This window comes from Puccinia triticina, chromosome 16A (assembly GCF_026914185.1).
Source record: "Puccinia triticina chromosome 16A, complete sequence".
Lineage (NCBI taxonomy): Eukaryota > Fungi > Basidiomycota > Pucciniomycetes > Pucciniales > Pucciniaceae > Puccinia > Puccinia triticina.
In genome coordinates this window covers 720,956-746,836 of record NC_070573.1, presented here as the reverse complement: position 1 = coordinate 746,836, position 25,881 = coordinate 720,956, and the positions used below count along the sequence as shown (strand labels likewise).

At 46.7% G+C, this 25,881-nt stretch overlaps 4 protein-coding genes across 4 annotated transcripts; 2 read left to right on the top strand and 2 right to left on the bottom strand.

Moving 5' to 3' along the window:
• Positions 1-1,368: 1,368 nt before the first annotated feature.
• Positions 1,369-2,769, bottom strand: PtA15_16A94 (uncharacterized protein; the record flags this gene model as incomplete). The annotated part of the gene is made up of 1 exon (XM_053164174.1): positions 1,369-2,769. The coding sequence occupies one exon, from the start codon at positions 2,767-2,769 to the stop codon at positions 1,369-1,371; it is 1,401 nt and encodes a 466-aa protein (XP_053027743.1).
• Positions 2,770-10,338: 7,569 nt separating this feature from the next.
• On the top strand, positions 10,339-11,512 carry PtA15_16A93 (uncharacterized protein; the record flags this gene model as incomplete). Its single annotated transcript, XM_053164173.1, has 5 exons — positions 10,339-10,994; positions 11,065-11,101; positions 11,217-11,235; positions 11,313-11,350; positions 11,420-11,512. 5 exons carry the CDS (start codon positions 10,339-10,341, stop codon positions 11,510-11,512), a joined length of 843 nt encoding a protein of 280 aa, XP_053027742.1.
• Positions 11,513-12,309: 797 nt separating this feature from the next.
• Positions 12,310-16,465, top strand: PtA15_16A92 (uncharacterized protein; the record flags this gene model as incomplete). The annotated part of the gene is made up of 6 exons (XM_053164172.1): positions 12,310-12,496; positions 12,579-12,682; positions 12,787-13,214; positions 13,318-13,991; positions 14,060-14,290; positions 14,367-16,465. 6 exons carry the CDS (start codon positions 12,310-12,312, stop codon positions 16,463-16,465), a joined length of 3,723 nt encoding a protein of 1,240 aa, XP_053027741.1.
• Positions 16,466-19,439: 2,974 nt separating this feature from the next.
• PtA15_16A91 (uncharacterized protein) lies at positions 19,440-19,832 on the bottom strand (the record flags this gene model as incomplete). Its single annotated transcript, XM_053164171.1, has 1 exon — positions 19,440-19,832. The coding sequence occupies one exon, from the start codon at positions 19,830-19,832 to the stop codon at positions 19,440-19,442; it is 393 nt and encodes a 130-aa protein (XP_053027740.1).
• Positions 19,833-25,881: the final 6,049 nt, after the last annotated feature.

Below are 25,881 nucleotides of genomic sequence, written 5' to 3'. Positions count from 1 at the left end.
GCTGCGAGGAACCATATAAAATGGAGGACTTCCCGTCGCAATCTGGGAGCAATCTGAGAGCCTCCCAGAGTCTCAAAGCCTAAGGGCCTGTACCATGGGCCTCAATTTTGAAAAATTTCAACTTTTTTTGCCCTGTACACAAAAATTGAAAACTAGCAGAGGGTTCAAATGTTGAAATTCTTCACATTTGGGCTCCAGCCTACATTTTGGCCAGGCTCAGTTTTTGTCCCAAGAAATTTTGAGGCAAATAAATTTGGAAAATTTCAATTTTCATGCCCTATGGTACAGGCCCTAAATTTCCCTGCGAAATTTGGCTCAGATCTGAGTCTGGAAGGTGTTCCCAGATTGATGGGAAGTCCTCCAATCAGCTGTAAAAGCTGCGCTAAGCCTAGGCCCTACACCGCTTTTTAGCAGGATTTTCCCTAGCGCAGCGCAGTGTCAGCGTAGCGGCGCTAACAGTCCGCTAAGACTAAGGGCCTATACCATGGGCCTCAATTTTGAAAAATTTCAACTTTTTTTGCCCTGTACACAAAAATTGAAAACTAGCGGAGGGTTCAAATGTTGAAATTCTTCACATTTGGGCTCCAGCCTACATTTCAGCCAGGCTCAGTTTTTGTCCCAAGAAATTTTGAGGCAAATAAATTTGGAAAATTTCAATTTTCATGCCCTATGGTACAGGCCCTAAGACAAATAGTGTTCCTATCTTGGGGCCAACGTGATAAAATTCATTGGCTAAATATCGTAACTTTGCACAGCAACCCGTATTGGCTGAACTAGATAGGGAATCAGTTACCTCAAGACGCTGATGAATGCCCCTACAAATTGCATTATTTAATATTATTGTTTGGCTCTAAAGAGTACTACTGAACTGTGTATTGAGAGGCACATTGTAGTCTTTAGTATTTACCTATTCACCTTGGCAAAAACATGCAAAGAAGACATGTCTTTGAAATCCAACAATGGCTTCAGCAGGAATTAGACACGCCTGAAGGAGCCAAGTTCACATGGGCACTGCCAATCAAATTTGAGGGCAAAAAAGTTTCTCGTTCCGAACAATCAAGTAAACAAGCTGCTATCTGTCCAGAAAAGGCTGAGCGCAGGGACAAGCGGAGTAGAAGAGAAGAACAGGTTGCTTTGTTACATACTTGAGACGGTTCATTTTTCTCCAAACATGAGCACTACATACAAATACATGCACCAGACTGTTGTAATTCAATTGAGGGAAAATGGAGCTTGTGGTGAGAGTGAATGGATTTTAGGTCACCGAGCAGTATGCACGAGGAGAGAGAGAGAGAGAGAGAGACGTATAATACAAAGGGAAAGATACATTCAAGTGTAGTGATCAGCGAGATTAGGGAGACGGGAGGATCAGAAGGATTTCGCTAAGCTTTGTTCGAGGTCTGCGATGAGGTCGTCAACGTTTTCGATACCGACGGAGAGTCGGACGAGTGAGCCATCGATACCAAGTTTCGAGCGATCTTCAACACTCAAGGTGGCATGCGTCATCTTCGCAGGCAAGGAAGCCAAGGACTCGATCCCGCCCAAGCTTTCGGCCAAGGTGAACAGACGACAGTTCTTCAAGAACGCGTCGGCTCTCAGATAGTCCGTCTGGCTATCTGAGCCGGCGCCCCCCTTGGGCTTGATCTTGAAGCTGATCATGCCCCCGTAGGGGAATCGCCCCCCGTGCTGTCCGTCCGCTGAGGGCCCGTAGCCTAACTTGTGCAGCTCTTCTTGGGTTTCCTTCGGGATCTGTCGCCAGGCGATCTCGGACTTCTGGAGGCCGATGTACGTCACTTTGGTGATCCAGCCCCGGGCGAGCGCAACGTCCTGGAGCCATGTCGCGATCGCCAAGGCGTTGGTCCCGTGGCGCAGCATGCGGAGGGCAAGCGTCTTCAAGCCACGTTGGGCGAGCCAACAGTCAAATGCCGAGGGGACAGCTCCATGGGCATTCTGGAGGAAGCGCATCTTGTTGATGAGATCGAGATGCGGAGAGATGATCACGCCGAGCACGACATCGGAGTGTCCATTGATGTATTTTGTGGCCGAATGGACGACGATGTCCGCACCCAATCGCAAGGGCTGCTGGTAGAATGGGGACAGGAAGGTGTTATCCACAACGAGCAGCAGGCCGTTCTTCTTTGCAAGGGCCGAGACGCAAGCAATGTCGACCAGGCGCAGGGTGGGGTTGGTCGGCGTCTCGATCCAGAGGAGCTTGGTGCGGCCGGGGACGATTGATTCCTGTAAGCGTTTGATGACTATCTCGGCGGCTTCCTTGGAATCGTCGGCGAAGCCAAGGTCGATCATGGTGGAGGCGATGCCGAGTTGCTTGGCGACTTGGTTGAGATAGCGATAGGTGCCGCCATAGACGTCCGACATGGCCACCAGATGCGCACCCGGGCCGACGAGAGCATTGATGATCGTGGCCGTGGCGGCCGAGCCGCTGGAGACGGCCAGCGCGCCGGGTAGGGGGAGCCCCGCCGGCTCGACTCGCTCGAGCTTGTCCACTCCCTCTAGAGAGGCTATCAAGGTCTCGAGGTCCAGCCGGTTCGGATTCAACGAGCGCGAGTACTCGAACCCCGCATGCACGCCGACCGCAGATTGGGCGAAGGTGGAGGAGAGCGAGATCGGCCGGATGACCGCGCCGGTGCTCGGGTCAGGATGGGCGCCGACATGAATCAGCCGTGTGTGGAGATGGTCGCCGTGAGGATTGCTGGTCATGAGCTCTGCTTCCCCGTGTGCATTCTTGTCGGATGGGGCTGGATTGGCCATCGTGTTTCACGCAGGGCTGAAGAAGTGACAGCAACAGGAAAACTCAGAAACCTAGCCGATCAATTCCAGATGGAAGAGGAGCGACGCACCCACAGCAATATGTTGGTTGGAGTTGGAAGTGAGTTCGTTTAGTTTGTCTGGCTAGAGGGCTGGGCAAGGTGAGAGGGGCGGCAGTTGTTTATATAACCCCAGAGTCAGCTGAAGTCAGCTGGTTGAGGTTCTGCGGGATGGACAAGGTTGAGCTGGGGCTGGGAATGGCCTCAGGGTGATGTCATATGCTGTGATTATGGTGTATTGTGGCGCCATCCAATGGTGGTGGTGCTCTCAAGGGAGGACTGAGATCCGGGGGGCCCTAGTTCGGGTCGGGTAATTTGTCCTGAACCCAACATCGGGTATGCCGGATCTTTTCAGAAAAAAATGCTGCCACAAATTTGATGTTGAAGACCACTGGTAGGACTTCAAATTATGTATGAACACATTATCCAAAGTCCCTCTATTGGAGGGGGAATATTGCCGTCCCGCAGGGACCCTCCGAAGGAGCGACTTTTGTGTGCTAAGTCGACCCATTCACAGGGAATGCAAATGTAGTTATATCATTTCCATCTGGGGTATGAGCCTACCTTAACCAAGTCCCTCTACTGGAGGTGGGGCACCTTCCCGCAGGGACCGTAGCTCTGAAGGAGTGACTTGTGTGCTAATTGACCCTGCAGGAGTAGCAAATTTAGGAACCCAACCTTTTTCAATCCTGTGTAGTCTCATCATATCACATCATGTGATTGAGTTGTAGGGGAAAAAAAGATACCCAAAAACAAAGAGAACCTTCCCATCTCTTTCTATCTGTTTTAGGGGCATTTAATTCTGTTCAACTGTCTTGTCAGTGACTTCATTTATATGACTACATCCTGTACCACACATGTTGTGCTGTACAGAATCTGAGATTATTGATGTTATAACTCTGATTGCAGCTCAACAAGATCTTGTTGAGCTGCAATACAGATTGAGGAATTGAAAAAATCGTAGAAAGATGACTTGATGAGGATATGTTGTGCCATACCAGACATGAAAGCTAGAGAAAAAAGGTACAAACACTGGCATGTGAGACTGGGTTTAAAAAAGTCCCCACCAAAAGGGTGAATTCTCTAAGGTAAGGCTACTCCCACAGGTTCAATGGATGAATTCCTGCAGGATCTACGCTCCCTGGACAGACTAAAGTTTCACAGATCTGTTGCCAATTTAGCAGGGCCCAGTTGATCTGTTGGCAACAAATCTGTGGAATTTTATGCTGTCCAGGCTACTGGAAGTCTTCCAATATATCCTGTAGGTCACTCAGTCAGTGGCCCCCCTCTGATTAGGGAATTATTTAATTTGAGATGAAATTAGGGATTACTCAAACAGACTTTGAAGCATTGACAGCAAAAATATTTACACCACACTAATGCACTAACTGATGATTGATCACACAAAGATCAATGATGAATAAAACCAGGATTGATGATTGATCACAACAATGACAAACCAGAGGCTGTAGATTCAAAAATTGCCAAGCTTCAGCCTCTTGTGGTGAAGAATTCCCAATTGGATACCTTATGTCAGTTGGATCTAACCAATTGGCTGCCCGGACAGGTATCTCCGGATCCTCAGGGTCTTGATCTAATACTTAAACAAGTGACAGCGGGGTTTACTACTGTTGATAGGTTCAAGTTATGTCTCAGCAATGGTGTTTGGAATTCAGTAAGGTCTGAGATTTCTTATCTGTATGATGAAGGTAAATAAACAGAGAGATTTCCACATCTTCTTAGCCAAAGGATTTAGCGCAATTGTGCTTCCAGGACCTCTGAGGAATCTCCACTTCATGCTGATTAATAAAATGTTTTTGCCAACTTTTCTCATTAGTTTTGTGCTGCTAGTTATTACTTGTACTGCTGCAGACATTCCTCATTTTATTCAGACATTTGATTGGACCAATACAGATATACCTCCTACCTTAGATGATCTCCTCAGTCCAATAGAACCATCACAGCTACAAACCTCTCATTTTGGCTCCTCTGCGTCAGGATTTTCATCTTTTCCCCTCACATCTACCTCCTCTCAAGGTTTAGAACAACAGCCACAACTTCCAAATCCTACTTCTCCTGCAGCTACAATCAATCAACATGCCAATTTTCACCAAGATACATCATTTCTTGTCAATTGGGCTGAATTGGGATTTGAGGAGGATGGCGACAAGATAGATAATTTCCTGCAAGATCAGAGCATTTTTTATCAAGCTGAACAGGAAACACAAGAAAGTTGGCCCCATACATCAGAAAGACTTCTGGGAAGACCACAATCACTGCATGATCCGACTCCTCTTGCAGGGACTATAAATTTCCATGTGATTCCCCCTGGTCAACCCAGCTTAATTCCTGATACAAGGAAAAGATTAAGACCTGAGCAAGACATCAACAATATATATGTAAACCAGGAAACTTTTAAGAATCCATATTCCAATTTAAAAGAACTTTCATGCCAAAACAAGGAAATTCCCAGCTCATCATCTCTATTTAGGCCTGCTACTCTGAGTAATCAAAACAGCATCCAGTTTGTGTCATCTCATGGAGAGGAAGCACAGTACAAAGAAAGGCTGGATTGTGTCCAAAATCTGCCTGGGATCTTGGAAATGCCTGGAAGCAATACAGGAGTGAGCTCAAAATCATTGCCAGCTAATCTTTTAAACACCTTCCAAGAAAAGAGCTTGGTGCCTTATTTCCAAGATAGATATCACCCACAAGTAAAAGCTCAACCAATCTCAGAAGATTATCTAAACAATGGATCTACAAAGAGAAAGAGGATAACCCCTAATTCAATGGAATGCAAGAACAAGCTTTCAAACAAATCACACACCAAAAATCAAACCAATACAAGTAAAGACTGCTCAAAATTAATTACTGAATGTTCATCACCCATGAGGGAGGAGAGTCCAAATCCACTTCAAAATTCTGGATTTATATTTAGCTATTCTGAACCAAAAACTAGCCACCCTCAGGAGCCAATAGTACCTTTCATTGATGGGGAAATGTCACTGAACTTTCATGCAGGACTATTTCATATCAATTTGGATCTATCTGAGGTTGAAGAACTAAAAGTCCAAAATATCATTTCACTAATTCAGAAATCAAAACCAGAAGAAAAACTATCTATTTTTGAAAGGAAACTGGAGGTAACAATTTTGAATTTTTATAAGAGCCTCCGGGTACCAACCAGAAAAGACATCACTCAAGCACAGAGAGACGAAGAAAAAAAAACACCAGATAAGAAGGAGAAACTATTTGCGCAGAAAATCAGCTACTCAGTTCTGGTCAAAAAGGAGGCAATGGATTGAGTTTTATCAAAAGAAATGTGGAATGAATATAAAAGACCTGTCAATAGACTACCTTAACAAATACAATGCTGTTTATATGGAGAATGACTATATTATGTTTCTGCTGTATGTAGATATGATTACCTCCATCATTGTAAAAGAAGACCATAAAGACTTGCAGGGAAACATCACAAAGAGAAACAATTCTGATATCCTAAAAAATGCTTCAGAGAATTATAAATCGATACTACACAGGTTAGGATACTGGACTAGTAAACATTCACCTCAAGAAATTACTGTAGAGACTGTAAAATGAAGATGTGTCTGGTGAGAGTCGAACTCACAACCTCAGCTATGCTGAGACACATACTAGAGTGCTGCCTTTACCAACTAGGCTACAGACGCTTGTGGCTGCCAGCTGGGTGGTTGGTTGGTAGTGCTCATGGGTCAATCCGACAGCCCTCCATACTGTGGTGATACATCATGGTAGCAGACTAACAGACAACTCAACAATTACATCCAATACAGGAAGTGCAAGTCAATTATTGAACAAAACTGCTGCTTTAAGTTTCAATGAGAGGGTCTGGAAGTCAATAAAAACTTGGATGGATGAAGCTAGGAATGAAAATAATGAAAAAGTGTTCAAAACTAATCATTCACACAGACAGTTCTCAACATTTTTTGAAGACATATTTATTTTCTCTGTTGATCAAATGAATGAGATAATTGCCAAGATGTTCTAAGCTCCATATTCAAAATTTCTCAAAAAAACTTTTCTTTTGTTGTTGGTAATACTGATTTACCATCTCATAACACCATGAGCTGCATTATCCCTTTTGTGAGGCGTTCCCAAAGCATATGTCTCAAGTTGCCTAGTTCAATATCCTGTTAAGCTGAAAATAAATAAAGTTGATTGTGGCTTATATTGATCACCTCAGTCAGTAAAAATGAATGAATATTTAATATAAATGGATGACCTTATTGGATTCCAGGATCATCAGGTTTGGGGGAAGAATTTACCCAACCCAAGTTATATTGAATTCAGGCTTCAGCTTTACTACCAATCTCCAGGGCATGCTTCTTCTCTTCATTTCCTGTCATCTTGTCTCTTCTCTTCCTAGCCATAAATTATTGTTTCTTTACCTTTGATCTATTCTAAATTAAGTTGTGAAGTTCCTTTTTCAAAATCAGCAAATGATCCAAGATTGCCCCTGAAAAGGGCGGCCCAGCGATCACCATGACAGGGGGGTTCACAATAGGATAAAAACAAAACTTTAGAGCTAATTTTAAGGCCTTTATGAATATTTTTTTAAAAAATGAAGAGGTTGCTCTGATTCTCAGGGGACACCCAGTCCTGCACATCTTGCCAGATTTTTAAAAATTTGTTGATCCTTAAAATTGACTCTAAAATTTTATTTTTATCCTATAATTGTGAACCCCCCTAATAATATATGGCGATATTAGGAAGATTATCTCTGGTGGTGGGAAAATGCCCATTCTGAGCATAGTAGGGGTAGCTAGTGTACTCTTGGTGTACTTCGGGCAGCTTGTAGACAGCAGTTTTGTCTGGGGGAAGAAGCAAGGCTGGGGCTTGCAGGGGAGATTCGATACTGAGCACATTCCTAGCGTGGCATCGATGCAGCCGCTGAGCTCTGCTGCACCTTATCAATATATAAACCCCTCTCATTCTGCCCGCTTAATGCCTGTTTGTCCGTCCCCTCCACTCACTCGAGGGAGTGAAGGAGATTCTCCTTCTAATCCACTGGGGATCCTCACTCTCTTACGCGGCTGACTCTCGGTCCTGAAAGCACATACAACCCACTGAGTTTTGCGTTTGCACTCCTCTTCTTTATCCAACTCGACACTCACTCACCCTTACCTCCCCCCCTCCTCTCGATGTCTCATCGGTTTGTTTGAGTCCCCACAAGGAAAACTTGGGTATTTCAACATGAAGTGGCTGATGGATTCGTCCTCGATATCGGCGAAGCCAGCATGAGCCGTACACTGCCGTTGGTCAGACTCGGTTGAATGGGGAAGATTGGTTCTCGTAGGTCAAGTAGCTGCTTGCTCAAGTAGTATTTCTTTCAGTCCTCGGCAACCGGTACACCATTAACTGCCCCTTGTAGAGCGGGATCACGATTGTCAACTCGTGTTGGTTGTCGTGCTCTCTGCAGCCTTGGGAGGTCGGAAGCATGAGCAGCCTCCTCATGAACCTGTTGAACTCAGCTTCCGGTGTGAAATTGACTATCATAAGCGTTCCTTCTGTCTTGGTTATGGCCGCCAATTCCGCACCGAAATCTGAGGTCAGCAGGTTCATGAGGCGGGTGCTCATTCTTCTTTTTCGACGCCGCAGAGAGCACTGCAATCAACACGAGTTGACAATCGTGATCATGTGTTGCAAGGGACCATTCAATGGTGTACCGGATTGCCGAGAGCTGGAAGAATAGTACTTGAGCACTCGGCCTGCAAACACAAATCTTGCTTGTACCGACGGCAGCAGACCGCCCATGTTGGGGTCGCTGATAGCGAGGACGACTCCATCACCCGTCTCATGTTGCTGAAAAGACTCAAGTCCTCTTTGCGGGCAATCAAACAACTCGCCGAAGCCTGGAGCGTTGGATGGATCTTTATCAACTGGGGCACACCCAGTGCCATGACATTTAAAACCAATATTTTAAAATTATTATGACTATCATGATCATTTTCTTAGAAGAACTCTGTTGGTTTAAGGGCTTAACTGCCAGGTTGTAGAGACAAGCAGATAGACAGTAGGCTAGTAAATACGTATAATTTGTGGAACATTTGTGTTGGTCTCACATTAATCCAGGAGATACACCTGTCACCCACCCAGAACGATTCCGAATTTCTCTACGTACTTTTGCGGCTAGACTGTTAGGCTTCTGGCGCGTAATTCAAGACTTCTCAAAAATGCTGGAATAGGAAAGTTCGTTTTGTATTTTGATCTGATGATTTTTATGATTTTATGATCCATTGAGGGTGACAGCGGTAAATGCACCGCCAAAAAAAACTTGATTAGTGGGCATTGTATGCCAAAATACTAATGGGGGCAATTGACCCGGTGTTCAGCTTCCTTCTGAGCAAGAAGCAATGCGACATCAAACAATTGGATACCCTCAAGGGTAAGGGTTGCAGCATAAATATGACATCGTCGCCGTCACCGTTGCTTGTTTTGCGCCAATACCACTGACACAATTAGTGCGCTTCCGATAGCGTCACAGCCTCTCATTGACTGTCTGATCCATGCGATTGTGTCACTTTGAGTTTCTATTATTGGATCAGTTCCTTAGTTCCTCTCCTCGAGTTGCTTGGGTCAAGCCTAAGGCTCCCACACCAAAACTGGCCCTCGACTCCGGTCATTCATATGTATCTGATTGCATTGCTTGCACAAAGAAGCCCAAAGACAAGGTTGTTTAAAATATGGGTTTTGCACGAAAGAATCAGGGGCGAGGCTCCAAGATTTGGACCCGGCTTTATCAAGTCCCATTAAAATTTTCGATTTCATGCAAATGACGCACAATTGATCCTCGCGACGCGGCGAGACACCTTGAAGTGACTATTACATAATTTCAGGTTATCCCATTGGCCGGCAGGACCGACGCCCATGAAGAGCTTTTGATGGAAGCCATAAAGCCAGGATCTGCTTCCGTGGTCTTTTGTCGGCAGCACATCTTCCCCCTCATAGTAAATAATAATCTCATTAGTGCCTTGTATCTCCTGTATCTTTCTATTCCATAGCCCATCTCCAACATCACTCAAGACCCTTACCCAACCCTTAGCTCCCCAACTCCTTCTTACGTTTGCTAGCCGGTTTCGTTCTATAACTCCAGCAAAGTTGTAGATAGCCGCTCGGTGGTTACCGTCAAGTGCTGCAGCTACATCTACTTACCCGTCGCTGCCCTGTGGTGCGCAAGAGACACCACCGTCGAAGTGTTTGTTGAAGTCGCCCCCGGACAACGTAGATTGACGCCCGGCGACACCCAACTCGGTTCTCTCACCGCGGTCTTATTCTTGATTTCTTTCTACGGCCTCTAAACCTTACAAAACGCAGGCGTCTGGAGCGCCGCGTTTAGTTTACTGCATTGCGCCCGAAGGCAGCTCGCGGCTCTTTGATCCTCTCCATCCTCATATCCACCCAGCTTTTATATACCACTCATCGAATCCGCCTCCTAGCCAAAAGATCGCCAGTTTCTGGACTTTAACGTTCCACGATGGATTACCTCCTTTCTCAGCCGTCTCTCACCGACTACTTTTCCGAGGATGCTCAGACCCAGGAACAGTTTGACTGGAACCTGCTCACCAGTGATCCTTCTCTCAATGTTGCCCCACCCAGCACCATTTCTGATAGCGGCTTCGACCCGATCTTCACACCTGAACAGCTTGCCACTCTGCTGCAAACGTGTGATTCCCCATGCCCTCCGGATTTGTTCTCTCAAGACTTTACAAACGAATCTCTGAACCAGTCGGAATGGAACCTGCCGCCCTTTCCTGATTTCACTGTTCCATCGGTTGATATCAATAACAATCCTTTCATTCCGTCCTCTCAGCCACCGATGACCACCGACTCTACCACTTATCGCGATGGTTTCGGCAATCCTATCCCCCCGGTGGACTACCGTCCTACTTACGATTGCCCCACCGGCTATGAAACCTACTCTTCTCCTCCGGCCATGCCGAGCAGCAATTACGGTCCCTCCGACGCGTATTCCGGATACGTTTACCCCCCTCATCCACCGCTCCCGGTGGCAGCGAGAACGAACCACTGGGATCTGGTCACCAGTTCAACCTACTTGCCTTCCAAAGACTTGGCTCGCAGTGACGTTACCAGTCCCAGTGCTGTCTCTGAGCAGCCAATTAAGAAACATCGGTATGTCGTCCTTTCTTTCCTTGTGGTAGGGGTATCGATCATCCTGACACTGGGTTTTTTGTCTACATAGTTGCCAGATATGTGGAAGAGCCTTTCAACGTCAAACAGTTGAGTACCCGATTTGATTTTCGCGTAGTTGCCAGCCTAAGTGAGTCACGGTCGAGTTTTACTAACTCTAAATTTCGTCCACGTCCCATGTGATGGTGTCAATTTACCATTTAGACTTTAACACAACATTTGAGTACGTCGCTGGTTTCCTCTCGCCAGAGAACACCCCCAAACGGCCAAACTGACGCGGATGACCTTTCCTACCAATAGTTACTCACACTGGCGAACGGCCTTACTCGTGCCCTGTGGTAAGCTTCACCATCATTTTTCATATGCTCAAGCGCATCAGTCTTACCCTTGGCCGTGCTTCTCTTCAGGCTGGCTGCGGCAAAGCTTTCACCACTGCATCGAATGCCAAACGTCACGCGAAGACCCATTTCAGAATCTCACATAGCTTTCAACCCTACTGAAGACATCCGAACTTGAAGCACTTTTCTTGATCATCGAATAGACAAAACCGACAAAAAAAACTTTTTATCTAAGCAGGCGTATCACAGCTAGTCTCAATCTTGTATCATGATCATCAACGCCTCATTCCTCAGACCTATTTTTCTTAGCATATCTACAAATACATGCGATGTATCTTTATTTAATCTTCATCTTGAGCGTACCCTCCTGTCAGGCTACCTAGACTTCTTGTATAGCAGATGTCAATGCCCCTTCCCCCTCGATCACCAACAATATATGCCCCTTTCTTCCATCTTGCTTGTTTTCCTTACTATACTGCATGTCTCCATTCAAATCCCAACTTTGTAGAGCTGAACCTTTGTGGCCCTCCGTTCCACAAATCGTTTATCCCAGAGGCTCAATGAAATGTCAATGTCAATGTAGTCAGTTCCCAGTCGCTTTGATGTGATGAAAAGCCACGCGAATCTTCCTATGTAACTCGCTTGCATGAATCCCTACTGTTTTTCTTGTTTGAAATCGGAGCAGCTTTCCTGACTTCTCCCTTTCACAAGTCAGTTACCGCAAGGTGCAAACATGCATGTTGCGGTCGTCTGCAGTCTCGATTGAGCCATTCTGGTAACAGTGTTCTGTGAACCACGGAGCCACTGTGTTTGATGAATCACCACTGAGGAAAATGGATGATGGCTTGGCCGATGCTCTTGGAGTATGTAGCTCAAATTTATCAACCTCGGCCAGCTCGTCGTGAGTTTCGTCGTATCCGCAGTCGTCGGTCGGATCGGATTCCTGTCTGGCGTGGGTGATGTCATTGATCGCTCGTGTCAGTGTGACATCCCCCGCCGATTTCCAGTTCCTCTTGACCATCCACCATCTTCCGGACCGTTCACTCCATCAACCTAAATATTTATTTAAATATTTACACAACTCATCAGAACTCATCCCAACCGGACCGACTGACCACCAACATAACTCCACCATGGCATCAACGGGTAAGCAAGCAGACCCACTCCAAACCGAAATATCATATTAAGTGATCTTGATTCCTGTGGAACAATTGATCCATCAACAAAGCACTCCAATTAAGCTCGGAGGAACGATTGGCGTATCCCTATCTATTCTCGAAAGCTGACACAGACCAGATAGGTGTCCTCGTCGGGGAGAAAGCCGTAGCATTTGTGAATACCCACTTTCAATACCATCCGGTTCCTTCTCTCTCCTGCTTTTCATGCAAAATATTAAATGAACTTGTCCTACTCCCCGTTTTGCGCCTATGTACCAGTTTGCCCATTCCAACCTACCTCCAACAATCCTCGGTGAAATATGGCAGCTAGCCGATCAAGATAACGCTGGATTCCTAACTCGTCAACAGTTTGATATCGCGCTGAGATTGATCGGCAAAGCTCAAAGGGGTTTACCTGTCAACGAACAAGCAATCTCCTCACCCGGTCCGTTATGTGTCCTCAAAGGTTTCTCTATCCCCGGTCTCCCCAATCCTTCAACTCCTGCATCTCGCCCACCGAATAGCACCCCACTTGGAATCTCGGAACCCGTCCAAGATCCATTGTATACTATTGGTAACGAAGACAAGCTAAAATATAGCTCCATGTTCATCAAGGCCGGTCCTAGAGACGGATTACTCGATGGTGACAAGGCTCGCGATATTTTCATCCGAAGTAAGCTGTCGTTTGACAAGCTGGGTCAAATTTGGTCAGCCCCCTCTCCCTCTCTCCCGCTCCCTCTTCCTTAGGTAGTAGTTTTAAGAGGCCTTTTTTAACCCGTTTCTTCTTTGTCTCACATTGCTCTCATTTAGGACCCTAGCAGACACTCAATCGCGTGGGGCATTATCGGTTAGCGATTTTTGCATTGCGATGCATCTCATTCAACTTGCCATGTCTGGGCGCCTGTCGACTTTTCCGGCCAGCCTTCCATCTGCCCTACTAGATTCAGCAACTGCACCCGTTGCGGGTGCTGCCCTGCCGATCTCTCGTCAAGTCACCGGCCAACCCCCGCCAATTCCAGGATCTCTTTCAAACTCTAGTCCACTCAGACAATCATCAACTGGAAGTATGATCAGGCCTCAGTACACCGGGCGCTCAGCCTCTGGTGCCCCTTCGGCCTTACCAAGTGGAATCAGTAGTATCATAAGCTCCCCAACTGCGTTAGCCTGGGATATTTCTTCTACTGAATTGGCTCAGAGTAATATCTATTTTGATTCTCTAGATACCAATCGTCTAGGTTATATTACTGGTGATCGTGCAGTGCCATTTATGATGGAGAGTAAACTTCCGGGTGAAATATTGGCTCGGATTTGGGATCTCGCAGATATCAGGGGTGAAGGGAAATTGAACAGGGAGGAATTTGCGGTGGCGATGCGACTAATTCAAGATACGTTGGCTGGTGGAGCCGAGAGCCTCACGGCCAAACTTGCCCCGGGCATGGTTCCGCCTTCGTTGAGAGAGCCCGTTGGACTACCGGTGATCCCAGGTGAGTTCCGCCCAGATCCACGTTTATTAATTAGTCGTGCATATTTACATGTAATTTGGGCAATTCAGAAACCACAACCACGCAGCAGGATCTATTGTCTTTGCTTGATGACCCACCGAATGCCACTCCAGCCCCACAAACCGTGGAAGACGCCAAAAGCAAACTTGGTGCCCCGCCCAATCAGCAACCTGTCGTGCCTGTTCAACTCACCGGTACCCGGGCGATGGCTCCCGCTGCCACGGTGGCCTCGTCTTCGTCTTTCTCCCAAAGTGGCATTGCAGCTCAAACAACAGGTCAATGTAAGATCCAAATCACATCTGCCTTATCCCCTCTTCCGATATTTTACTCAACTAAATCTCGCCCCGGTCCCCGCAGTCGGTCAATCAAGATCTTCTCGCGGCTTTGGAGATGACGACGGCGCAAAATTAGGAAATCTTGTGAATCAGTTGTCATCGACTGAGAACGCGCTGTCCACTTTGCGTGATGAGCGATCTCGACTAGAAACCGAGACTGGAAGTACAATTGAACAAATCAAGATTCTGGAACTGAAACTGTCGACCGCACGACAAGCTCATCAATCCGAATTACCTCTAGTTGAGGAGTTGAGAAGAAAGCAGGTCGAGCAGCGATTAGCCATTAGCAAGTTGACAGGGGACGTCATTACTGCCGAATCAGAGCTTTCGAGTTTGAAATTAGAGAAAGAACAAATCGAAGGTAATATCTTGCGCGATAAGGAAGAAGTTCGCGAGATGAAAAAGCGGATGACTCAGCTCGAAGAAGAAACTCAACGACTTAAATCAAATCTAGAGACGCTGAAGAAAGACTCGAGACTGCAAAAAGGTCTGATAGCCATTGGCAAGAAGCAAGTGTTGACAGTTGAAGGCCAAAAGGCTGATATTTCCAAGGAGATGGATGACTTGACGCAGCAAATTCATTCGACCGCCTTACCTCCTCAAGGTTCTCGAGCGTCTAGTCCAGGCGTACCTCTACAGACGGTTCCTTCGCACAAGAGCACCAACCCTTTTGAGCGGATGATGCCAGCAGCGTCCCTCACACCCCAAGTTCCCGCCATTCATTCTCCTGAGCCATCTAGCTCACGCGACTTGAGTCAGCCTTCGCATGGTAGCGCCACTCATCTTGCAGTCAGTACCGACCCGTTTTTAGGAGGTTCCGATGACACTGCGCCACCAGGGACCACCTCATCTCCCAACACACTTAGTTTTGGAGATGCTTTTGGTCTCGACGATTCCAAAGCAGATGATAATCAATCTTGGGCTGATAACCTGGGATTCCATGATGCGCTTGAAACGACTTCTCCTGCTCCTTCAACAGCTGCTACATTTGCCCCTGTAGTGGCTCAACATTCTCCAGAGACTAAGACAGAAGATGCAGATTCCACGAAAGATGATTCTGATGAATCTTCGGATGAAGATGAGATTGAAGATCCTATCGCTCGCCATTTATCTCCCGCAGCGCGACCTGGAAAAGCACCCAGCTTTTCCAGCGGCAAGTTTCCGGCATTGGAAGACGTGGAAGCATCGATTGAACCCAAGGTGGGCGTCCCCACATCCATCCCATCTCGAAATGAAGCGCAACAGGACGAGATGGCAGAAATATCATCAGCGAAAGATGGAGCACGCTCGGCCCCTGGCCCGGGCGGAGCTACACCAGCGCCAACCGATAGCGTGTCGCCAGTCAAATCATCGGACCCTATCGATAAAACGACCGAACAGACCAAACAGAACAAACCGTCGATCACTTTTGGTGAGGATCTGGAAGTTTCGGATTTTGTTGCCGACTTTGGATTAGTTGGCGGCCCGGTGTCTTCGTCGTCGACAGTCGGTGCAACTCTTGAAGATTTCGACAGTGCTTTCGAGAACCTTCCTTCGCCAGGGCTACAAGGAGGACCAGACAAGCTTGCCCGAAATGGAGACCAACCAAAGCCCGGGAATGATAATCCGACGGGAACGACTGCCACGACCAGCATGGGTTTTGACGACGGATTCGACGACGCGTTCGTTGTGATGGACGCGCAGAGTTCCAAAAAGGAACAGGACAGTCCTCTGGGCTTTGACGAATCCTTCTCAGACTTCGACAAGCTCTTAGCCAGTGGACATGCGGCACCGAATCCCAGCAGCGGCGATAATCAGAAAGGGCAGAAGAAGCAACAGGAGGATCCGTTTGGCTCTCCAGCGTCATCCTCGCCGACCGAGCCGCCCCCACTGCCGACCAGGCCGCTCAACGCGTCCTCCTTCACTACCACTACTGATGCCATGACTCCTACTCCTGCCGCTGTTCCTCCGAAACAGGTACCGGAAGACGCGGCAACTAAGAACGAACCTGCTAAGCCAACCGATAGCGATGCTGTTAAACAGATCTGTGCCATGGGCTTCGATCGCAAGGTCGTCATTCAGGCCCTCGAAAGAGACGATTGGGACATGGATCGCGCATTGAATCATTTGCTTGGAACTTGATCCTCCTTTCTCTTTATTGTTGGATCTAGTTCCACATTTTTTTCGGATTGTGTTTCTTTTTTGTGTGCTCTTCTTCTTTTTTGGCCATTGACTCATTCACTTCACATGGGTTTTTGGGATGTTGGATCATGTTTCTGTTCTATCTTAGATTGGATCAGGTGACGGAAAATGAACAATTGAATGTATGCTGAGTCGTATGCAGCTTTACAGACATATGTCGTACAACAAGACTCTCGCACTCAATTTTGAGATTAAAGTTTTTGCTTAATAGGAGATTGCAAGTAATTTTGAAGATGAGTTGGACATATGATTGACATCCACACAAACCGCTACAAGCCATTAAATAACTGGTTGCTTGGTTTTGATTGGGACTTCAAAACTTGCCAAGATTGTATAAGTCACTGAGAAGTACATGTATGACCAAAAAAGGCAAACTCATTTTCATTTAAAAAGTGATACTTTTTTGCTCAACTGAGTAATTCTGTTTTTTAATCTCCCATTTCTCTAAAAGACAAGCATCCAATTCAATTGTAAGATTCATGATTTTCCTAGCACCCCATTCTGAGCCTCTAATCTTTGGCTTCTGAGCTCTACAAAGAGTTTGCCCATGTGTTCTAAAAGTTCCCGTTTAGGATGTGATCACACCAGGAATAAAAAAATAGTCACTTGATGGCAAGTGACATGATGCAGCTTTGGTTTCTGCTCCAGAGCTACTCCAGCGCTGCTCCAAGTCTGCTCCACCAGTGTAGAGCTCGCAGGACTGCACCAGAGCACTCAATGTGGCACAGTCAGCTGATCCTAATTTTTTCCCAGGAACAGCTGAGCAGTAGGCATTGACTGAGCCTGGGCCAAAGCTGAGCATTGGCTGAGCCTGGGCCACAGCTGAGCATTGGATATTCCAAGCCTGAAACAAATCCAAGTGTCAGCTGGACCAAGAATATTCCAAATCTGAGCATCAGCTTAGCCAACAATGGTCCAAAGCTGAGCATAATCTTGGAAAAGGCTTGTGCAGAGCTTAGGATCAGCTGGGACAATACTGTTCCAAAGATTAACACCAGCTGGGCCAAAAATTTTCAAAAGCTGAGCATCAGCTGAGCCAATGCTGGTACAAAGCTGAGCATTGGCTGAGCCAAGGCTGTTCTAAAGCTGAGTATCAGATGTTTTGAGACTATTCAAAATATTAATATCACCTGAGCCAAGGCTGTTCCACAGCTGAGCATCAGCTGAGCCAAGGCTGGTCCACAGCTGAGCATCAGCTGAGCATCAGCTGAGCCAAGGCTGGTCCACAGCTGAGCATTGTCTTAGCCAAGGTTGGTCCACAGCTGAGCATCAGCTGAGCCAAGGCTGGTCCACAGATGAGCATAAGCTGTTACAGGAGTGGTCAGACTCAGAATCTAATCATTGGCTGGGCCAAGATTTATCCAAAGCTGAAAATCAGCTGAGCCAATACTGGTCCAAAGCTGAGCATTTTCTGGGCCAATGATAGTCCTAATCTGAGTCTAAGCTGAGCCATGACTGGAATAAAGCTGAAAATAAGCTGGGCCAGGACTGGTTCTGATCTGGGCAACAAAGCTGAGCATGAGCTGGGCACCAAAGCTGAGCATAAGCTGGGAGCTAAAGCTGAGGATCAGCTGACCAGAAATGGGGATTAGTGGTGCCCAGCAAAAACTGAGGATCTCCTGTGGAAATTCTTAAACTGGTTAGATGGTGGGTAGATGGTGGGTAGATGGTGGGTAGATGGTGGGTAGATGGTGGGTAGATGGTGGGTAGATGGTGGGTAGCCCGCTGGAGCTGGCATGATGTCACTTGTCATCAAGTGACTATTTTTTTTCCTGGTGTCATGTTCCAACCTGGTAAATTGTTCAATGTAGGGCAATAGTATTCCTTTGGAAGCACTTAAGAGAACTGATTTTTTATTTTATTCACAATGCACCTTGCCTGGCCTGGTTTGTTGTTCCAGAATGTCCCTTCTTGGGAAAGTGAATGGGGCTTGTGAAATATTCCAAAAAGAGAAACCTCACTGAGGTGCTCACACATTTATTTTTTCCATTGACCTTGGTGGTGGGTTAAACTTATGTTTGCAACAAAATGAAAGATATTCCCACATTTGGTGGCACTGATTTCCATGCAGCTTTTCCATCTTGGTAGATGGAGCAGGTGTGTCCACTTATAGCAATAACTTGGCTATTGGACCGGCTAGTCAGTACTCAATGTGATGTTTGGATAATAGGGAGCTTGAGCAGGGCAACTGTTGTGGTTTTGGCTGGTTGATGGGTGAAGTTGGGTGACCAGGTGCTATGCCCTTCTTTTGAACCTTCTTTTCAAGATGCAAGCTGGCTGTGGATTGTATAAAAATCAGCAAATGAAGCTGACAAAAGCTCAATATTTAGAATGGTTGATTGAATTTGATGTAGTCAAACTTCAACAGGAGAGAAAGTGTGCATTTGAGATACAGCAATGCATCTCTGCCAAGTTTGTAAATTTGTTGAGATCTGTTTTTTTCCTGTTTTGAATGTCCAAAATGCCAACCCTGCTGGGTACCATTTTGAAGAAGAGCCTGTTTTGCTATATACAGCATGCAAAAGTACATAGTTGAATTGATCTGAGCTCTCCTGGTTCTTGAACATACATGGACATAAACTCCAAAAAAAAGTCATACAGAATGACTATGCTAATAGTTTTCACTTAGATAACATGTTAGTCAGCGGATAGTTCTACTTGTTTCTCAATAAATCCAACTTTTTAGTTGCTTCCTCCAACTAGAATTGTAAAAGAAAAATGGTTATGGGGATGAGTGACTTGACATGTGGCCAACTTGGAGAGAGAGGGTTCGTTCCAAAAAAACAAAAAAACAATTGTAAGCTTACACTTCCTTGGTGAACTGAATCAGCCAGTTTCATGTCATCAAATATCTTGAAGCATTTTTGTAATCAAGCTGTCAAATTCGCATTAGACACTGAAAGGAGACTGTGCTTTATCCCCAGGCTTCTGTACAATGCTTGACTCTCTCGAATAGTTTTTTCCTTTGCAAGAGATTGTCTGGAGTCCGCATATATGAACAGCGAGACATCAGCTCGGGCCACAACTTGAGGGGTAATTTGAAAAGTAGGAAAACAAACTCGGATAGTTTGGCTTTATCATCCTTTAACAGCTGATTGTTTTTGCTCAACTCGTCAACTTCCTTTTCCAATTTCTTGATTTCTACCTGGCGAGCTTGAAGTTCCGTGTCATGTTCCCAGCGATTCAGCCTGAGCTTAATGTCTTCTAGTTCCAGGTCCGCAAACGAATGGGTCAAGCATTCCACCATTTCGGCCTGTGTTGTCAAGATAGTAAGAGAGAGATTGAATTCAAATTTCCCCTGCTGCATTCATAAGGGAAGCTTGTCAAAGGATCAGCTGCTGGGTTAGCAATCCACATTACCTTGATTTGCCGCTGCAGAACGGCAAGTGTTTCCTGTTGTAAGTGAAACCGGGCCGGGTCTACGACGGGTTGATCGCTGACCTCTCGCTCAGAAAGTGAATGGAGCTTCCGAAATACTTGGGAATCAGTACCCCAACCACGAGGCCTCACGGTGCGGTTACAGCTCGGGCACTTCGTTTTGGTGTCAATAGATTCTTGGCGGTCATCCCAGGCACAAATACAACGCGTATGGAAGGCATGTCCACATGGGGTGACACTGATGTCGAGACCAGCATGCTCATCTCGGCAGATCGAACAGGTGGGAAGGACGACAACTTGGTAGGTGGTGTAGCCGTTGGGCTAACTTGGTAACCCGACCGCTACTTAGCGGCTGGTTGGCCTGGCTTAGCCAGGCCCCTTAGCTCACCTTGGTTATGATAACTATGGCCCAGCCCAGCCTGGCCCGGGTTTCAGCCACGTTCCTATATTTTCCCTGATGTTTCACACTTTCTCTCTGTCATGCGCGCAACGTTCTTGTACATACTTTTACTATAAATATGAGGACTTTCTGCCTCTTCCTTTGAAAATCATCCTATTTTCTCATCTACATACTTTCAGCTACAAAGCGTCTTAAGCCCCTTTTCCACTGAGCCCATATACCTGTGCCCCGCCCGCCACAGTGGTAGCGAGTTGCTATTTTTTCAGCCTTTCAAAACCTTCTTATCATCCTTGCTCTCACCGACAAATACTCGATACTATCTTAGATTAACATCTTCGATTTCCTTTTGAGTTACGAGAAAAACTGGTTTTTTCCTCCCGTCGATTAGATTAGTCCTCCTGCCCGCTACGATCTACTACCTTTGATAAACTCATTTATCCCTAAGTTCTGATCCTTACGGCACTCTACTGTCTTACGTATATCTTTGTTTGGTTATTCCAGCTTTTTGGTGAGTATTTTTTGATACTAAGGCGTGCTGTTTTCCCGACGATAACCCTCTGGGCGGGTTCAGTGGATTCACGATTGCTTCTATTGTTAGCAAGAAAGACGAAGGATCGACGCTGATCATTGTGACTTTTTTTCTGAAGTTAGATCATTGAGAATGGCCATCCCTAGATCCCCAGTGTTAAGCGGCGTTAACGTCAATCGTGGTGGACGTACCTGCCGCGTTGCTCCTGCCGCTCCGGCCAACGGTTCCAAATATACACCAACGGAGTTGGAAGCAATGACTTCGGAACAACGATTATGGTTGGCCGAGCACCCTCGATTTTGGTTACCTCGAGCTTCTAACCCTGAAGATTCTGGAGACGATTTCCGCGACACCTTGCAGTCACCGGGTTGCGGTGCCAGCAATACGGATGCTTTGGAGGATGGGGATGTCACGATGACACACTCTGATGGCACTATCAAGGGGAAGGCTTGGCAGACTCCCAACGAATTAGGACTCTCTGGCATCTCCGGCCTTGCGGTTGCCGGCCCTTCTGCGGCGGTATCCCTTCCCCCCAATATTCCTCCTCTCACCCTCCCTGCGCCACGAATTACGGACAACCTTGACACCTCAACTCTTACGCGCCTCCATGATTCAGCTGTTTGACAAGCTGCGCTTGAAGGTGTCACCAGCCTCGGCCTTTACGAGACCAATGTCGGTCCTGTCTTTAAGGACTGGTTGTTCACCAACTGCCCTCGGTATAATGGTTCTGTTGAGGTCGATGTTAAGCGCTGGTTGGGTACCCTTGCAGCCGTTTTGGATTCCCGGCAAGCTCATCCTGACGTTTGGCACTTGGTCGGTTTTCGCCTTCTTGAACATAAGGCGTTCTTGGATTACAAGGACGCTATCAACTCGGGTAATCGCCCCGGAAATTGGTGTTCCTTCTGCTCTTGGCTTCTCGACTTGAACCCTCTTTGCGTCTCGAAAGATTCCATTCTGGACGATTACGACAAACTTTACCAACAACCGAATGAGACCGCGCAATCTTTTTTCCAGCGTTTCCGCGAATGGCAACATAAGGCAAAAAATTACGGTTTTCACTATGAGGCCAGCTCTGGATTTGTCGCTCGATTGAATCGTGGACTCAAGGACAAAGTCAAGGGTCTCGTGGCCGCTGAACGACGACACGGCACCCCTCTCAGTTTTGACCAGATCGTCATCACTGCTTTAGAAGAAGACCAGACTTACCGCCTCCGCACTGCAAACTCCATCGCCTCTGGTTCTCGTAACAATAAGCGACCAGCTGACGCTGCGGACTCGTCAAATTCCAAACGTACCAGTGGATCCGGCTCGAAGGACGGCGGCTCTCGTTCATGCTACAATTGCGGTAAAGAAGGACATCTCAGTTCGAAGTGTCCCGAGCCGAAGACGGCCAAGCAGCTCAAATATGAGGCTAAACGTGGCGCCGGTGGTTCTGGCTCTGGCTCCGGCTTTGGATCTGGCAAGTCTTTAAATGCTTAGTCGGTGAGGAATTGTCTCTCCCGCCGACTCTTGTTGTCCCTTCTCTTCTTGTAAATTCTTGTGATGAAATTACACTCGTTGAACCTGAAGTGACTGAGCGCCATTGTGACACTCGTGATGTGTCGAAAACGACTATAGTACATGTTTCTGATCACCCAGATTTGGGGACAGAGTGTCCTCTTCCACTTGAAGACGAGATAATAAGTACGGCATCTATTGATGTTTTGAGTGATTGCATGGGATTTGATCAACCCTCGATTAACTCTTTGGTTCATGAAAGTAACCTAAAAACGGATTTTTTTCTTTCCATAAAGGGTCGTCTAGCTAACATTCTCTTAGATACTGGTGCAGGTTCATCGTATGTATTGGAAAGATTTCTTTCAGATCGAGGTTTTCCCACCTCTTTCTCCTCTACTCCTTACGCCGTTGCAGGTGCTTTTGGTGACGTTGTTCACAGTAACAAAATTTGTGACTTAAAGCTGATGCTTGTCGACTTTGTTACTCCTGTTAGTTGTCGAGTAGCTCCTCTTTCCCAGTACGATATCATTTTGGGACGTGATTGGATTGCTACGAATGTCAAATCAACTGACTGGGCACGAAATGAATGGGTTATTCAAAAACCCGATGGTGCCACAACGTCCTTTTTTCCTCACTCCGGTTCTTCCGCCTCCTCAATTCACACTCTTCAAACTTTCACCTCGGATCCGGAACTCATTCCGCTATCTCGAAAAGCTTTTCGCCGCGAAATGCGCAAACCTTCAGTGGAAGTCTTTGTGTGTACAATTGTTGACGGTACTCTGAACGTCCTGGGCCCTCGGGAAACGCCTTCTGCTTCTTTCCCGACAAGCTTCAGCGGCTCGGAACCTTTTGGCTCTCGTCTTTGATCTCTGGTCTCTTGATATAAGAGACTTTTCGACCCGATTGACTCGGTCTCTCACAAAGAGCGCGTTATTGAACATCTTATTGATACTGGTGACGCGAAGCCAGTTTATCAGAATGTTCGCCAGATGTCCCCCCTATTACTTCAAGAATTGAAAACCCGGCTTCGCAAGTTACAAAGCACCGGCTTCATCCGGCCTTCAACTTTGGCTTGGTCTTCACCAATTCTTTTCGCCAAAAACGCTTCGGGTTCCCTTCGATTTTGTGTGGACTACCGCGCTTTGAATGCTGTCACAAAGAAGGACCGTCACCCTCTCCCGTTGATTCAAGAATGCTTTGACTCCCTTCAAGGTGCGAAGTATTTTTCTAAAATTGATTTACAGCAGGGTTTTCATCAGATGAAAATTGCCCCTGCTGATGTACCCAAAACGGCTTTTGGGACGAAGTACGGCCATTACGAATGGCTTGTTATGCCCTTTGGGCTTGTTAATGCCCCAAGTACTTTCCAACGAATGATGACGCACATTCTTCGTGAGTACATTGATGTTTTTGTCCAAGTTTATCTTGATGACATATTGATTTACTCAACGTCAGAGGCTGATCATATTAAACATGTAGAAACGGTCCTGGCTGCTTTGCAAGCTGAAGAGCTGCGTTGCAGTGGACACAAGTGTTCCTTCGGCCTCGAGGAAATTCAGTATGTCGGTCATCTCGTTTCTCAAAACGGGATCCGGCCAATGCCTGACAAACTAGAAGCTGTCGATAATTGGCCTCGTCCATCAAATGTTCATGATGTTCGAAGTTTTCTTGGCTTGTGTGGGTTCTACAGACGGTATGTTAAGAACTTCGCCAAGATAGCCTCCCCCCTGCATGATCTGACGGCAGGAAATGTTACCAAACGCCAGGTTGTTAAGTGGTTTCCTCTCCACGAAGCCGCTTTTCTGGAATTAAAAAAAGCCTTGATAACGGCCCCTGTTCTTCTCACTCCGAACCCTTCCAAACCCTACACCATTGAGACGGACGCCTCCGACTTCGCGATTGGCGCCGTTCTCTTACAACTAGGTCCGGATGGGAGCGACCATCCTGTCGCCTTTGAGTCCAGCAAATTAAATTCCGCCCAACGAAACTATCCAGCTCAGGAGCGCGAACTGCTGGCCATCATTCATTCGTGGCGCAAATGGCATGTTTATCTGGACGGCGCCGTCGCCACGACCATTGTCTACACCGACCACGCTTCTCTCCAGTACCTCCACTCTCAAAAGGTTCCTTCCAAACGGCTCTCTCGATGGATCGAGGAATTCTCCGAGATGGATATTGAGGTTAAATACAAAAAAGGCTCAGACAATATCGTCCCTGATGCTTTATCACGGCGGTCCGATCTCTTCATAATCCAGGACGTTTCCGAAGATCTTCACCCGTCTGACTGGCCCCTCCTTATTCCTTGCATTCTTGACAACACTCCCATCCCTTCTTCCATCTCTCTTACTTTGATTGAAACAGCCAAAGAGAATCTTGATTATTTTTCTTATGACGCTGACCAAGAGACCTTGCTCTATACAGGACGTCCGGGGAGGAGCGAAAAGTCTCCTTTTATTCCTTTCCGGCATCGTTTGGACTTGCTCACCCAGGTCCATGATTCCCTGGGCCATCGTGGTCGGGACGCTACATTATCTCTGCTCCGCGGTCGCGGATGGTGGCCCCACCGGGCTACAGATGTTAAGCATTATATTCGTACATGTGCGGTCTGCCAGACGTTTGAGCGACCTCGTCATACGCAGCAAACATCGGAACAAGTTCCTTTGCCGGCTGTCGGACCTTTTGAACGATGGTCCGCGGATTTCATCTCTATGCCCAAGAGTTCTCCGAGTAAGTTCAAGTGGATCTTAACTGTAATTGATCATTGCACGACTTGGCCTGTCGCAGTTCCGATGAAGGAAGCTACGGCGGCTGCGATTGCTGACGTTCTTATTGAACATGTTATTGTTCCTTTTGGCACTCCTAAGGAATTTCTCACCGATCGTGGTTCGAATTTCCTCTCGAAGGGCCTCCTTAAATTTCTCGAAGCCTTGAAAATAAAAAAATCGAACACCTCCGGTTATCACCCTCAAACAAATGGGAAAAATGAACGCTACAATGGTATCCTTGAAGCCACGATTTTCCGGTTGAATACTACCGGCGATCCCTCCAAATGGGAGGCCGTCTTACCTGCTGCACTCTATTCAACCCGCATTCATACGAACAATAGCAGTAAATTCTCCCCGTTCGAGTTAACTTATGGTGTTTCACCACCGCTCGCTTTTGAAAAGAAGAAGATGATCGCAAATAACCCTATCTGCCCTGGAGAAGACGAACTCCGGAATCGGATCAAACAAATCAACGAAAATCGTTGCAAAGCTCTCTCTGGCATCGCGGATCGCTCTTTAAAGAACAAACAGTCTTACGACGACAAACTAGGACCGGATGTCATCATCTATGATATAGGCCAGTCCGTGAAACTTCGGAATGAAAAGTACACGAAAGGACAAGCTCGATGGTTCGGCCCTTTCGAGATTATCGACAAATTAGATAACAATGTCTATATCCTTGAATCCCCGGATGGCGAAAAATACCCCCGTCCTGTAAACGGCAATAAACTGCGACCCGTGTCTCTCCGCTCCCTTATCCCGAATGATATGTGGGCAACGCCCCCTT